The sequence below is a fragment of the Amblyomma mixtum genome, chromosome 3 (assembly GCF_055824585.1).
Source record: "Amblyomma mixtum isolate Tamu chromosome 3, ASM5582458v1, whole genome shotgun sequence".
Lineage (NCBI taxonomy): Eukaryota > Metazoa > Arthropoda > Arachnida > Ixodida > Ixodidae > Amblyomma > Amblyomma mixtum.
In genome coordinates, this window is record NC_143014.1 from 166,013,065 (window position 1) to 166,028,842 (window position 15,778).

The 15,778-nt window shown below is 48.4% G+C and overlaps 1 protein-coding gene across 2 annotated transcripts in view; it reads right to left on the reverse strand.

Annotated features, from left to right (window-relative positions):
• Positions 1 to 15,778, reverse strand: part of LOC149352617 (sushi, von Willebrand factor type A, EGF and pentraxin domain-containing protein 1-like) — a 236,746-nt gene that overhangs the window by 21,563 nt on the left and 199,405 nt on the right. For both annotated transcript variants that reach the window (XM_089581799.1, XM_089581798.1), the window contains 2 exons: positions 7,821 to 8,525; positions 1,447 to 1,641 (listed from right to left, as the gene is read on the reverse strand). In XM_089581799.1, the coding sequence (XP_089437925.1) occupies positions 1,447 to 1,641; positions 7,821 to 8,525 (900 nt within the window). The remainder of the gene's footprint in view (positions 1 to 1,446; positions 1,642 to 7,820; positions 8,526 to 15,778) is intronic.

Genomic DNA, 15,778 nt, shown 5'->3' on the forward strand with positions numbered 1-15,778 from the left:
CACAACCAGCAGTAACCCCGACATGCACCGAATGTGAGCAGTGTTCACGTAAGCATACAAATTCTAAAGAGCGAGATGTGTGTATGTGTGCACGCCGACTGCACGCAGTACCATCAGGCCCCGTTGTAGGAGCAGGGCAGAGGAATGTTTTACATCGTTGCACAGAGTAGCGCGTTGGCACGATCTCAGCGTAAGCGAGGAACGCAAGTTGCCCGGCACGATGCGGTAGCTAGATATATGCAACGTACTCAGCAGTGGGACCACGCACCCATTATTTCCATGCTGCCCCGTTTAGCTGCAGTAAGTGCAACTGTAGTGTCCTAAACGACACGGGAAATTTTAGAACCTAATAGCATTGCCACTACGTGTTTGGTTGCGTGCAGTCGTTTTTGCACAAATATTAATCGAAATTTTAACTCAGGTACTTAGGCAAGGTTAGTTGTGTCGTTTAAGGAGCTACAAGTGCTTAAATGGAGTATCATAGGGCTCAGCGAGGTTAAGAGGGCAGATGAAGCCTACAGGATGTTAAGGAACGGGCACTTATTCTGTTAATAGTGTGTACAAGACAGCAGAGAACACAGCGTCAGGTTCTCTTTCAATAAAAGCGCAGAAGGCAACATTCGTGAATTCGTCAGCATTACGAAAGGGTGGATGTAATTCCGATCAAGCCTAATGAAATGTATAAATAAGGCTTGTACACGCCTTTGCACCAACAGCTAGTTGCAATAACGATAGGTTATATGAAGATGTGCAATCGGTGGCGAAGGAAGTAAAAGCAGAGCACACTGTTCTAGTGGGCGAGTGCATTGAAGGTATATGGAAGAGACAGACGGGCAGGCTAGCATTGGGAAACTACGGCACATATTCCGGGAGCAGCAAGAAAGAACTATCAGTAGAGCTTGTAGAAAGGGATAAGCTACTTATCACGAATACACACACACAAAAATGTTGTTCCACAAACATAAAAATAAGAACATAACAAGAACATAAGGCTGGACATAATAGATAACAGATGTATTGTCAGGGCAAAAAAGTGGATCCCAAGGAAGGCAACACTTTTTCGAGTGCAGCCGAAAGTCGGGTATTGAGATGAGGTGAGGAAGCTGGATGGGATAGAATAGCCGTGTTTAGCGTACGTAACAGATAATTGGAAAACACTGGTAGTGGCGTTTTCACGCATTGGATGTGATGTCGCTGATCATGACGGTGATGATAGCAAACCAAAACTTCAGTGACATTTGGGTCATCTGTGCCGAACTCGACCTCGTTCTTAAAAAGCGGACCTGGATGCTTAAAATGCAAAGAAAGGATTAGGACTGTGTACGCTCGAACTATTTTTAATAAAATTTTGTTTCCTCTACCCGGATGCGTGCATTGTGCGGTAAAGCATGAATAAGTGCCAGCAAAAGTGGCGTATTGAGCAAAAAAACAGCTGTAGTGGCTTACATTTCATGTGGGGCGGAATGCTCCAAGAGCCGTCGGGGAGGCAGGTTACAGCGCTCACATTTCCCACCAAGGTAGAGTTGACTTCGCAGGACGCCCAGAAGGTGCTGTTTTCCGGTACTCGAGTCTCGTCGTTCAGAGTAATGACTAGCCGAGGAGGGGCAATTTCGGAGAAATTTTTCCGCGAACAGTTGTTCTCTGAAAAAAAAAACAACAACAAAAAAACAAGGACCCTGCTTACAAACCTAAAAGCATGCCGTGCGAACTTTCCTCGCCCCGGCGCAGGTGACCTTTAGACCTCCTGACTTAGCACCCATAGTAGCGTCCCGCAAGCGCCGCCATTCAGTGCAGAGACGCTATTTTTGTTCGAAGACGTGGCCATGCATCACTGCGCTACTAAGCGGCACTACTGGCTCTGTTGGCCAGGCCGGCGTAGTGAACGTTTCTCCGTCGTGGCGGAAATAGAAAAAAAAAAGACCTTTTTTACTCAGATGGCGCATAACAACGGGTTTGGTTTGGTTCCGACTCCGGGCAAAATACTGGTACGGTTTCGAACCTCGGTTCGGTTCCGCTTCCAGTGCGATGATCTGGTTAATTCGATTCGAAAAGGTTTAACGTCCCAAGCGACTTAGGCTGTGAGGGACGCTGTAGTGGAGGAGTATGGACAATTTAGACCACCTGGGGTTCCTTTACATGCACTGACAGCACAACGCACGGGCCTCTAGCATTTCGCCTCCATCGAAATGCGACCGCTGTGGCTGGGATCGAACCCGCGTCTTTCAGGACAGCAGCCGAGCACCATAACCACTGAGCCACCGCGGCGGCGGAATGAAATAACAATTTACTTATTGCTTATTGCAATTTACAGGGCATTATATCAATGAGGTGTTGTAAATAATAAAAATACCCTCGCCTTGGCTGACAGTCGCTTCATGTTAGTAGGATTGAGTCTTTTAAATGAATTTATGTATTTAACGAAGGAGTTAATTGAATGATGTCTGTTTGAGTAGCTGAAACCAGGCGAGAACATTACTGAGCTGCAAATTTTCAGAATATGCAAAGAAGCCACCAGTGGCGCCGTTTTCCCGAAGACAGCTTTATTGCCAAGCCTTTCCAAACCCTGGACAGGAATACAACGTTTACGCGGTATCAGAATGAATTTAGGGAATCCTGCACTTGGCATTAGTGTATCAGCGCGCCGTCTTGGTGCAGCAACAGGCACAGCAACTGTAAAGGTACCAGCGCTTACTAGAGAGCGTAATTTCGCATCACTGAATGGTTTTACGCGCCTTCCGCATGCTGTAAAAGCTTTATAATTAATAAAGAAGTGAAAGTTCAGAATGGCGATTTCTTTAGATATTACGGCAATTCGTGGTTCTTATACAACTCTGACTTTTAAACTCATCGCTCATATCTGGAGCAGTGGGAGGTGACGCTGACCGGCGGCACCCTGGGAGACCAGGAGGCGCTAGTCGCCATCGCCAAACCGACGGTGGAATATACTGGAGTCCTGGACTCAGGACCCCACCCACAATCCACTCTGGTCTCCTTCTACATAATGAAGTTTTATTCTCTCTCTCTCTAACGAATGATAATATGTTATCTTTAACCAACTTGCAGGTTAAAAAATAGATATACTACAGTTTGCGCGACTTTGTACACCGTAACGACGCGACAGCTAACAGAACTGTACAGCTTTGTTCTTGTACTGTATCATCATCATCATCACCCCCTGACTACGCCCATTGCAGGGCAAAGGCCTCTCCTATATCACTCCAATTTAACCTGTCCTTGGCCAGTTGCGGCACACTATTTCCGCAAACTTCTTAATCTCATCCGCTCACCTAACTTCCTGTTGACCCCTTCTACGCTTGCCTTCTCTTGTAATCTTCTTTGTTGCACTTAACAACGATCAGTTATCGTGCCTTCGCTTTACATGCCTTGCATAAGCCCATTTCTTCCACATGGTTTCTACTAGGATGTCATCAACCCGCGTTTGTCCCCTCAACACTCTGCCCGTTTCCTGTCTCTTAACGTTAAACCTGCAATTTTACTTTCCATAGCTCGCTGCGTTGTTCAACCTTTTCGTTAGCTTCCATGTATTTGTCCATAGGTAAGTTAGTTTAGTTTATGGTGGTTAACGTCCCAAAGCGACTCACACTATGACAGACGCCGCAGTGAATAGGTGAGTACCGGTAAAATACAGTTGTTGTATACTTTTCTCTTGATGGATATTGGTAAACTGATAATCATGATCTGAGAGAACCTTCCAAATGCGCTCATACCCTTCTTACTCTTCTAGTTATTCACTCTCGTGATACGGATCAGCGGTCACTGCCTGCCCTAAGTAGACGTATTCCTTTACCACTTCCTGCACCTCGCTACCAATTCTGAACTGCTCTTCCCTTCCGAGACTTTTGAACATTACTTGGGTTTTCTGCATACAAATTTTTAGAAACACTGTTCTGCTCTGCCTGTCTACGTCACTGATCATGATTTGCCGTTCAACTCTTGTGTGACTTAGCAAGGCAATATCATGAGTGAATCGCAGATTACTAAGGCATTTTCCATTAACTATTATCTACAACTGGTCCCCATGCAGACCTCTGATTGTCTTCTGAAACAGGCCATGAACAGCATTCGGGAAATCTTGTCTCCCTGCCTGATACCCTGCCTAATTGGACCTTTATCGCTGACTTTATGGATGACTATGGTGGCTGTGCACCCGTTATCGATATCGCCGAGTATTTTTACATAAGGTTGGTTGGTTTATGGGGTTTAACGTCCCAAAGCAACTCAGGCTATGAGGGACGCCGTAGTGGAGGGCTGCGGAAATTTCGACCACCTGGGGTTCTTTAACATGCACTGACATCGCACAGTATACGGACCTCTAGAATTTCGCCTCCATCGAAATTCGACCGCCGCGGCCGGGATCGAACCCGCGTCTTTCGGGTCAGCAGCCGAGCGCCGTAACCACTGAGCCACCGCGGCGGCTTTTTAGATAAGGTTTTTTTTTACCCCTTCATTCCGCAATGCCTGCATGAATACTGAGGTTTCGACTGAGTCAAATGCTGTCTGGTAATCTATCACCTAGTTGATAGCGTGAATATGGTCTATTTTCAAGTAGCCTTTACGAAACCTACCTGTCTGTCTGTTCATTTGGTTTACTTATGTCTGGCATGTTCTTGACTCTAATAGAGATTACCTTAGTAAGTACCTTTTACGCAACGGGCGGAGTAAAAGTTCTCAAAAAGGTTCTTTGCCTCTTTTTCTTTCTTGCACCAGGGGTGCCCCGTCGGATACGGCTTTTGATGTCTTGAAGGCTGAAGGTCTAGCAGACAATACTCGGCAACAACAGAGAACTTGCAGAGGATATGAACTGCTGCTTTATGTACAAGGATTTACATATTTACAACGAGTTGAGCAGTGAGCACAACATGGAACTGGCTAACATTAGGGGAGGCCCCTACTCGGCATAGCCGAAGATGCATTACATTTCACCGTAGCCCAGAACCCTTTTCCCGGGCTCCGGGACCCAGTTTTAAAGACATATGGGCTCAGCCCACATTCTTCAGCATCCAATCGTGTCAAACTCTTAATACGATTGGTTATTAGCCGTGTTGCCTGCCCTCCAGTTTCCTTAAGGCACATAACCCTCTCTCAAATTTACATAATGTAAAAACGACATCATTTTCATTTCAAAATCGTACGTTCCGAGAACGGACACACAAACGGATTGGCTCCCTGGATTACGTGCCACGCCCCACACTTTCACCGTATTAGACAAACTCTCTCCCCTATGGAAGAAAAAGCAAAACACACAAAAACAACATAGCAAAACACTTCCATGGGTGCGCTGGTCTCCCCAGGAACCGTGACCTTGACGGCTCTCGGAATTAGGGTAATTATCGGTCCCAAACGCGAGCCACAACCGTCGCGCACAACAAACGGGAGCGCCGAACACCGCCCCATGCGAGTCAGATTACCCTGGACTGCTGACCCAGCAGCCGTCACCCTGGGTCCGGGCGGTGCCATAACTCAATTGGCCGTCACTGTCTTTAAGCAAGCGGTGGCCTTTGCTCTGTCCGGTGGCGTCTCCTGCGCACGCCCGTTTCTCAAGAACCGCTGATGTTCCGACTTTAGAGCATTGGCGCTATCAGCGAACTCCAGCCAGCCGCACTCTCGACGACAACTCCTATTTATATGGGCGCTCCCGTCCCCACTTCGTCTATCAGTGTTCCCTTTTCAAAAGAGCTGTGCAACCTTCGAACGAAGCGTTCGCAGCTAGGTTGAACAGCATCTGGTATCCGTCAAGACGCGGTGCGCCGTCGGCGTGCGACACAGTGTCGGCGCTAACACTTTTATAGCCCCTTGTACGTCTGGCGCGACGCGGCCCTGTCGCGAAACAAACCCGGCGACTCGTGTCTCTCACCGCGTCTTTACCCGAAAGGGGACAAAGGGAGGCTTGGGCGAGCTGGCCGCTCCCTCTCTGGCTGCTGCCTGCATTGAGCGCTCCTTGCCGCCTCCCTCCGGGGGGGCCTCCGGTAGCGGCGGGACACAGGAGAACGAAAGGCGGACGCTCGTAATGATCTCCGAAAGCCTGCCTGCAAACTGCCTCCCTTCCTATTTAGGTCAACAATATGACGGGTGCCAGCAATCGTCACTAACGCTTTCTTCGGATCGGCCGAGGCCTGCTGAACCCTCACAGGCAGTAAGGTTTTTGGTCTGTGAATCTTAGTCTTTGACGCCTCCTTTCTTATGAATTAAGATGATGTTAACGTTCATCCAAGAGTCTGGTACGCTCGAGGTCGTAAGGCATTGCGTATACAGGGTGCCTAGTTTTTCTAGCATAATTCCTCTACCGTCCTTCAACAGATCTGCTGTTACGTGATCCTCACCAGCTGCTTTCCCACTCTGCATTGCGCCTAAGGCTTTCTTTACTTCCTCTTTCGTTACTGGCGGGATGTCCCATTGCTGTGTGTAACTGCCTCTCTCATTAACGTCCAGATTATATCGGCTACTGTATAGATTTCTGTAGATATCTTCGGCTGCTTTAACTATCTTGTCCATATTGCTAATGTCATTGTCCTCTTTGTCGGCTAACGCATACATCTGATTTTTGCGTATGCCTATACTTTCCTCTTCACCGCTTTTAGGCAACATCCCTTCTTTAGGCCCTAAAGTTTAGGGCATGCTCGATTTTCTCCATATTAAACTTCCTTGTGCCTGTTACCTTGCGATTAGCATTAACTTTGACAACTTTGCCAGTTCTATTCTCTCTGTGGGGTTAGATACTTTCGCGCTTTTGCGTTTCTTAATCATATCTTTCGTCTCCAAGGAGAGCTTGCCGGTATTCTGTCTAACCATCCTACCGCCTACTTCTACTGCGCTCTTCGAAATAATAGCTGTGAAATCAATAATCAGTGCTCGTACATTAATGTCGCCGTCCTCAGTTGAAGCCGAATATCTGTTCTACAACGAGGTCCTGAATTCCTCTGCTTTCTCTTTTACTGCTAACTCGTTAATGGGCTTCCGCCTCACTAGTTCATTCCGTTCCCTCTTTAAGCCTAGGCTAATTCGAGGCGCATGGTTCAGAGGACCTCCACATCTTATGCCATAGTCACCTACTGCCTGGTTTCCAGCCTGCTTCTTGCCTACCTTGGCACTGAAGCCGCCCATCAGTACAGTGTGCTGTGATTTCACTTTGCTTATTGCGGAGGAGCCAAGTGTGGTGAAATTCGGTGCTGTGTAAGGGTAGTGACATGTCGCACGCACCAGCCGTCACCGCGAAAGCGAATATACTTATTACCCCACAGGTATCGCCCCAGGGCCTCATGATCGAAAAAGCCTCTCGATCATGTTGGCCATGTCATGTCGAATGTCGTTCCGCCGGCTCCACGCAGTCGGCCCCTCCGCCGACCGCCGGCGCGCGTGGGAATTCCCCGGTGGGCAGAGACAACGCCTCCTACACTGGTTTGACGTCGACGGCGCTGGCGCGGCCAACCAATGATGGCATTCCGCTGCTAACGTAAAGAGCGCTACAAGACTCAATGCGCGTTGATTAGGGCGAAAGCTCGGCACCGCTGGTCGCCGCGAGGTTCGGAAGCGGGAGTTCTTAAAATTGTGTAAATTATCGGGTCGCTTTTGAGGTCTTGTACGCGGCATGAACGCTCGGTGGCCTGTACTCTACATAATGCAAGCATTTTATAGCAAACCTCAACCACCGCTTTCTGGGGCCTTTTAAATGCCACCAAAGATTGCTGTTCACGTGTAGCAGAGCAAAATAAGCCTTGCTGCATGCAACACAGTCTGCCAGAGAATACAGAAAAACAGGTGTGACGGCGTACTTTCCGTCGATTTGGGCTTAGCCAACTTACCATTGGATGACAAATGCTTTGTGGCTTCAGCCGAAGTGCTCATGGTAGGTTGGTCAGTAGCCGTTGTAGGGAGGGGCTGCTCCCCGTGCGGCTGCTGTGTACTAAGCTCCTGGTGTCTCGAAGGCTTCTCCTGTACTTGAGTCGTGTTCGCGTCTTGTCCCGGTCTGCCCGTTGGGGGCTCAAGATCAGTTGCACTGCTGCCTGAGGAGTCAATTGTGCTTTCTTCGTCGCGCTCTGTAGAAGCGCTTACATTATTAGTAGTAGTACTGCGGCCTACCGTGAGTTCTGCATCACGAACTCCACCACCTTCTACTGATGGGCCATTCCTGTTTCCATTATCGCTACAGCTGCCTGAAGGGGTATTTTGCCCACAAGTATGTGAGTTCACGGGTTCAGAATTAGATATTTGGTCGGCGTCCTGCGACGGCGTCCGATCTCTCCGTCCAGGCATTGCTTTCGGTTCCATCGTCGGATCAGTGTTGCTACCAGTATTAAAATCTTTAGCCACTCTGCTTTGTGCGTCAATTTTTCTTTGCGTAGAATGCGGATTACTCGAATAAGGACTCTCCGTCGCTCTGTTTCCATGCTGTCCTGTACTCTTTCGCGCTTCGTTTCCGTTAACTGCGGGTGCACCTGACGTATCGGCATCAACTTTGGCAGTTGTCTCAGGGGGTCCAGCTGCCGCACCTTCTCTCGACTGCGAGTCTGCAATCAAACAAACAAACAAACAAACAAACAAACAAACAAACAAACAAACAGACAGACAGACAGACAAAATTTCATTAAAACGTAAACAATAAAAAAAGAGTACTTGTTCACGCTTTTCAAAAAATTATTTGTAGGGGTGCGCGAATATTCGAAGTTATTGAATACATATATTGAATATCCTCCTATTAGATCAGCTGAACAAATCAAATGCTGTAAGTTCAAAATTACTCGAAACAAATCGAATCTGCTCTCAAATTCTCGAATAGTCTTCGTGTGATCGGCACAAAGTTCGATTAAGGCGCGCCATAATTTTCCGCAAGGAGTGCTTCAAAAGCGGGGTTCATTCCTAAGCCAGACAGTATGATGCTGCGCCCCAGTCTGCGTGGGATGGAGGTTTCAGCTCCGTGACGCGGTTCATCCGTGTGGCGGCGTTCACACACTCACACAGGGCCTCCAAGACTGGGCGACGTGGAAGCACTGAGGCAATTTTAGCAATCCGTTCCTTGATGCCCGTTCTCGGAGACCACGACTCGAATGTAGTTCCTGCCCCTCTCGTCTACTGAGATGTGGCGCTAGTTTACCAGCTGTGGTCGTCAACAACAAATGCTTTCTTGTAGTAATGATAAGATGGTCAGACACTTCTTAGTTATTAACTTGGCTTAGTGTTGCGTATCCCCTAATGGAGATGACTATTGCGTCTTTTGACAGCAATTGCTATAACTGGACAAGTTATAACACTGTACCGCAGCGCCACCGCTAGCTCTTCGCGGTTACGCACGAGTTTTCGTTTTGTACGAATATTCGCACAAATAGCGAATATTTGTAAAACACTATTCAATTTGTGTTCGATTTGGTTCTCTCATTATTCAGTTCGTATTCTATTCGGTTTTTAGCTACACTATTCATATTCGATTCGGTTTTGTACTGCTCGCACATCCCTGGTCATTTGAAATGAGTCAGCCGGCTTAACATAACAAACGTAAGCATCATTTGTGAAGGCCAATAGAATTCTCAAAACACGTTCTCTTCCTAACAGCTCTTCGCAGATGAATTATGCCGTTGCTTGTTCTTACTAAGGTAGAATTGAAGGCGGTTCATCCTCGACTCGCTTCCTAACTGGGTAATGAGGTGACGAGTTAGCTAATCGATCTTTTTTTTTCTAATGCAGTGTTTAGGTCTGGAGAGCTCGCTGCGACTATGTGGCTCCTTTAACGGCGGTTCTTTTGCGGTAATTTCGGAGCTTTGGTTCCGGCTTCAGGAAAATACGGGTGCTTATGAGCGCTACAACTTTCTAGCACGCTTATCTGGCCGCCGGCAACCGCTCCCTTCCCCTAACTGACCGAGCAGAGATTGTGGACACGATGACACTTTTTCAGTTATTGTGCCAGGTAGAAAACGCCGTAGCCTGCGCGTGAGCGCAACGGCACCCAACGCTGAAGGAGTGCGGGAGTGCTGGGAGCGCCTTTCGATGAAGTGTACGCTTGTCCCATGTTCCACTCCTTCTTCCTGATCAACGCGCTGCTGCAGAGTGCACGCCACCTGCAGGAGTGGATATACTCCTTCTATTACGAAACTGTTGGGGAAAAAAAAGTGCTCTGGAGCGAGGAACTGAACCACGAACTGTGCGCTGCACGCCGGGCGCACTATACCTCTCGACTGTATACTATTGGGAAGAGCGTAGGTGCTTCTGAACACTTTCATATGCTTTCATCCTTAGTTCAGAGGCGGCTTCCTGCATACATTTCACGAACTTCTGTCGTTCAATTTCACAGATCACTGCCACATTAGAGTTGGCACAGCTCAGTAAACGATGAAACAGTTCAGGCAAGAGCTGCTCGCCACAGATAATCTTCGCTCAGAACCAATTTTATGGTGCACAGTATATTGAAGACTCGCTCTTGGTGAACGAGATAACTGGTGCCCCGTTCAATGATTTTTTGCATCAAAAATGATGTGTAGCTTCACTTGAGCATTGGTCGAGCATTTATACACAGTGTAAAAGCACTACAATACGAAATGTATAGGCTGTTCGCAGCGAATCGAGATGGTTTACGGGGTATCACAGAAGCACCGCTCGTTTCTGCGAAGCGTTTTTCCTCGGAAGATTGCTGTTTTGAAACAAATGTGCTAGGACGTGAATGGCGGCTCTGGAGGGCATAAATTAATTCGAGTTAGTGACAGAGCTATGTTTTGGATAAATTGCGACAGTTACAAGACAGTTCTCATACGCAGTGATGTGATTGGCCGATGTCACTTTGGAACAGCTTTTGGAGCAGCCAGAAGTGCTTTCTGGCACAGAAAAACGAGCGTGTGGCGCAGGTGCATAGTATATTTTGCCGTGTATAAGTCGGGTTTTTGTTGCTATTTTTTCGTCGGTGCGACTTATGGTGAAAAATTACGCGCCACCGTGCGCATTTCTTGCCTTCCCCAGTAACCATATCTGAAAAGAGAATCGACATGTGGAAAAGGACTAGAGTCGAGTTATTCGAAAGCTTATGGTGCAGCGCGATCCGCCACCGTGATCCGCTTTAGTGGAGACCCGTTGCACCAGCTCGGGGTTCACACCTGCGGAAGCGGTTCACGGCAGCAGAACGCGGATCAAGCTATCCTAAACTGTGTTTTTAAAATGTTATCTTACGGGCAAAATGGGAGTAGTCTGGCAACAGCCGGGCAAAATGCGGCGGTGGCACGAAGCGCGCGCCGCTGCCGCATCCAGTAGCGTCATATTCTCAAAAGTTTTGATTTCCGCGTCGTATTCTTATGGCGTCTCGTGCCTTGCTTGTTGCTTTCAACGTGACGCCGCCAGCGAGGCGAAGCTACGATGCAAAACTGAAGTTACGTGCTGTTGAATATCCGCTGCAGAATGGGAACCAGGTAACAGGGATATAGTTCGACGTGAGTGAAAAAACTAACCGGGACTGGAGCAAGCCCGCAAGATTGCTCTTATCGATGAAGCCAGCAAAAAAGGCGCGCCTGGGGAAGAGTTGAGGTACGCTTGTCAGGGCTCGAAGATTGTCTGCGCACGGCAGCGGCCGCTCGCGCGTGTCTATTTTGGTCACTTTCACCTCCGAAGCGATCCTCACTGCGTTTTCATAGCGCTTACCGAATTTTGTCGAACGCGTTTTTTTTTTTTGCCGCGAATCATAGAGGCTAAGCTACCCAGCCATTCCCTTGAAATCAGTGGCACCTCGGCCTTTTATGTAAGGGCGTCAGAAGTTTGAATGAACTAGCGGCAACATACTTAGAGTTTTGTCGGTGATTAATGCGTCTTTTGCTCCCGGAAAAATGAATAGCCAGAAAGAGTCACAGAATCAACTTTTACAGAGAACAACAATTGGGTGTCGTCCGGTGTGTCCCTTTATATTGGCTGTCCATCGCTAGACGCATGCTCGCCACACACGGCTTAACCGCCTCTTTTTGATGGGGCAGCGAAGCGAGCCCCAAAACCGACGCCCATTGAGCACTTCGTGGTAGCGTGTAGTTTCCCCATTCCGGCCGAGGAAGGGCGTTAAAGTCAAGAGCGGCGCCATTTGTGAAATTTTGTGTCATGAACATTTTCCTGTACCCCACGTGATGAAGAGAGTAAATGCCTGCGTGCTGTAGGCCTGTTTCGCTTCTGTTTTTACGAGAGAGCTTAAGGGCCTCAATCTGCAGAAAAACCAGCGTCGGCGTTGCCGTCGTTGTCGTCACCGAAAAATTCCGGTTGGTCGAAAAGGTCACTGTTAGAAGAGGCTCCATAGATGGCGCCAGCAACACTAGCGACGCATCAGATCTTCAACGATCACAGCAACCGCGAGCAACGCTCCAAGCGCGCGGGCCGTCGGCCGTCATCTTCCTCCTAACCTCATATAAACACGCAGTAGACGACGGCTCACGCTACCAGCGTCGCCTCTCAAGCTTCTACGCAGCAGACCCATCGCTGTACCCCCGGCCTTTGGGTTTCGAGTCAGACACGCTATACCGCTAACCACGCAGGCACGTTTGTACGGCTTGGCTAAAACGGGGTTTTATATGTATGTCGTGTTTTCTTCCATATATTATTCCGACGCACACTTAGCCTCCACCTTTCCTTTCACTAAATTACTTTCTCTCTCTCTCTATGAGGCGGAGTATAGTTAAGTCAGGAAGACATTGCTTTTAACTTAAAATGTAAAGACGAACATGTGTCACAAAGACGAAGATGAACATGCGCACCAGCAGCATCGCTATCGCCGTGTGTTTTCGGTGGTTAATCTGGATGATCTCGGACTGCTTTGCCCTCTGCTCCCGCCGTACCAGTTCCTTTAAATAATCCCCCGCCTTAAAAAATAATGTAATTTTGTAATTTATAACCAACAAAGCGGTACAGTGCGTTCATATTGCGTCTCTCCCGTCTTGTTTGCCTCTTCAGTCATGGCAAACAACAGCAAGCCTCGCCTTACTCCCAGGGGTTGTTGGTCTCCATGGAAAAAAGGAAGCTTATAGAGAGGCCCTCGGTATCCGATGCGAGCCAAAAAGTGGGCTGGCAATCACGCGCTTTCGCGAGGACTACTGCCAGTTTTTGGCCGACTGCGCAGCCAGTAGTATACGTTGGGCGCAGCGGCGATCTGCTGCATTTTCTGCTGCGCATACGGAAGCGTGCTGAGATGCCGGCCAACTCGCGAGGGGGACCCCTCACGTCAGGCTTCAAAAAAAATGTGACGTAACGGTCTCTCCTAAATTCTTTCCTTCCTCTATGGTCCCTCTTCCTCGCCAGGGTTGCCAGACGACTCCACTCTTCCCGCCGTGTGTGCTCGCCGCGCATCACGCGGCGGAAGCTAACTAACATCGTCATTCTGGCTTCTGAAGCGCCCTCGATTTCTCCCGATGGCTCTTCGAAGTCGTCAACATGTTGGTATGACGTGGACCACGCTTTTAGCGAACTGATGTGGGCCGTTGTGGCGTAGTGCTGCTTCGTGGCCCTTTCAGTGTCGTCACTCCATAGGTGTCGCTTGGAATAACTTCGATGCCGACTAGAGGATCTTCGTAGCGAGGCTGCGTCGTTGTCGGTTCGCCGTTATGCTCGGGAACACATCGCGTGACGACTACGTCGCCAACCTTTAGCGCGTTCCGACTGCAGCGACGCATGTCGGACCGTTTATTGTACGTTGCCTGAGAGTCCAGTATTCGTGATGGCACTTCAGCTTAAGTTGTTCTAGATCCATCCATATGATATTACCTCCTGTCTCCGCGACCTTGCGCAACGCTCTGTCGTGGAATTTCGGGTTGTAGCCAAGCAGAAATTCAAACGGAGTCTTTCCGGTCCCCTTGTACGATCTGAGGAGGAAAGTTCCGACAATTTTCAATCTTATCTCCCTCCCATTCTCGCTGGTCGTTCTCGCCCATGGTCGTCCTGACGGTCGGAAGAAAGGTTTGGTTGACTCTCATAATTTGAAAGTTAGCGCGAGGGTGTCTTGCTGAGTTCATGACGTGCTCGATTCCCCTGGCGTTGCAGAATTCTTCAAATCCTTTTGATGTGAAGCACGTTCGTCATTCGGTTATTACCCTTTCTGGCAGGGTGCATCTCTTCGCAAGACTTGATCACACTTTTTGCTGAAGTGTCTCGTGAAGGGAAAAGCTTCACGTAAGTATTTTGTTAAGTTGTCGACGATGACAATGATGTACAACAAGTACATCCTTGCTCCTTGCATCTGAGCCCAGGCGATCGGAATGAACAGTCTCGAACGGTTGTCGTCCAGGATTGATGGGGTGCAGGAGTATATTTTTTTTTACCACTTAGAATCTTGCAGATAAGGCACTCAAAGCATCTTTTGACGTGCACATCGACGTATCTGCGCATCCCCAGGGACCAGTATGGCTCCGTAACATATGCATTTGCCTGATTAAAGCCGAAGCGGCCTTCCGAGTCATGGAACTAACTTACAGGGTTCTTCGCATAGATTTTGGCATAACGTAGAGCAAACTTTTCTTGACGTTTCCCTCTTATTTGCGAAGCAGTCGTCCCTCCTTCAGCCCGAACTTAGTTGTCAGGGCGCATTCTGCTGCAGTAAAATCGCCTGACCGCTCATGCGTGGTAGCGATACGACGAATTTCTTCGTCTGACCTCTGAATGATTAAAGCTTGGTCCTACAAACTGATCGTCAGCTATATATCTAGCTTGTCGGTGATGATGTTATTCCATAGGCAGCTTCAGTCTTCAACTCCAGCACGACTCATTGCGCCAAAGTGCTCCATCTCCGATCCCGGTTGATGGTCTATGTCGAAGGTGCACTCCTGAAGCATGTCAAACCATCTCACTATCTGCGGATTGAGCGTCTTCATAGCATTTAGGCAGACGACAGTCTGTCCCAATGGTGAACTCTATTCCAATCAAGAAGGGTCTCAGCCTCTCTACGGCCCCACGATGGCAAATAGCTCCAACTTACTCGAATCGTAGAACCTTTCAACTGTGCGGGCCTTCTTTCTGGCTTACAATAGATATAAGTCAGACTGGGCAAGGAAAAGAAAGAAAAAATTGCCCGACTGAGATTGATTATAAGTGTGAGTACAGTGCGGGTCCATCTTGCGTTTGCCTAGTCTTGCTGTTAGGGGTATGGCTCCCACTTCCTTGCCAGGGCTACCAGACAACTCCACTCTTCCCGCTGCGCGCACTCGTCGCGCATCGCGTGGCAATGGCCCGCTAACCTATATGTGACTAACTGGACAAAGAGCGAACAGCCTGTTTTCGTGCCGCGTTCGCGGTGGAAACGTCGCCGGGCGAAGTTCCCTCGTTATTCGCAGGTTTTTCGCTCCATGGAGGTCGGCCTTTGCGCTGCGATATGCGAGTGCGATGCAAGTACGTACGCTGTTCTGCTGCGATTGTCGCAGAGTGTTTCAGAAAATTTATGCCGAGGCGTTAATAAACCTCAAGCGCTTTGTGCCGGTCGTATTAGCGCAGCAGTGTTCAGAACCCCATGGTTCAAAATATTTTATGCCGATTCGTCGAACTGGCTAATTCACAAGCAAATAATTTGCAATTTTTTAATCATTTGTGCTCAAATCTTCTAACAGAGAATGCTGTTGCTCGTATTGAAAACAATCATATCGCGTCCCTTCCATCAATGTTAATATCGTCTGGCTGGTTTTTCTGTGCACGCAAAATTAAAAAAAAAACATGAACGAGTCTAGGCGCTACAGGCGCCATTTTAGTGCCCTCAAATGCTTTGAAGGAACGCGCGAATCCTCTTGCGCGCACCTGATGACGAAGCAGGGTTTCGGTGGCTGCGATGGAT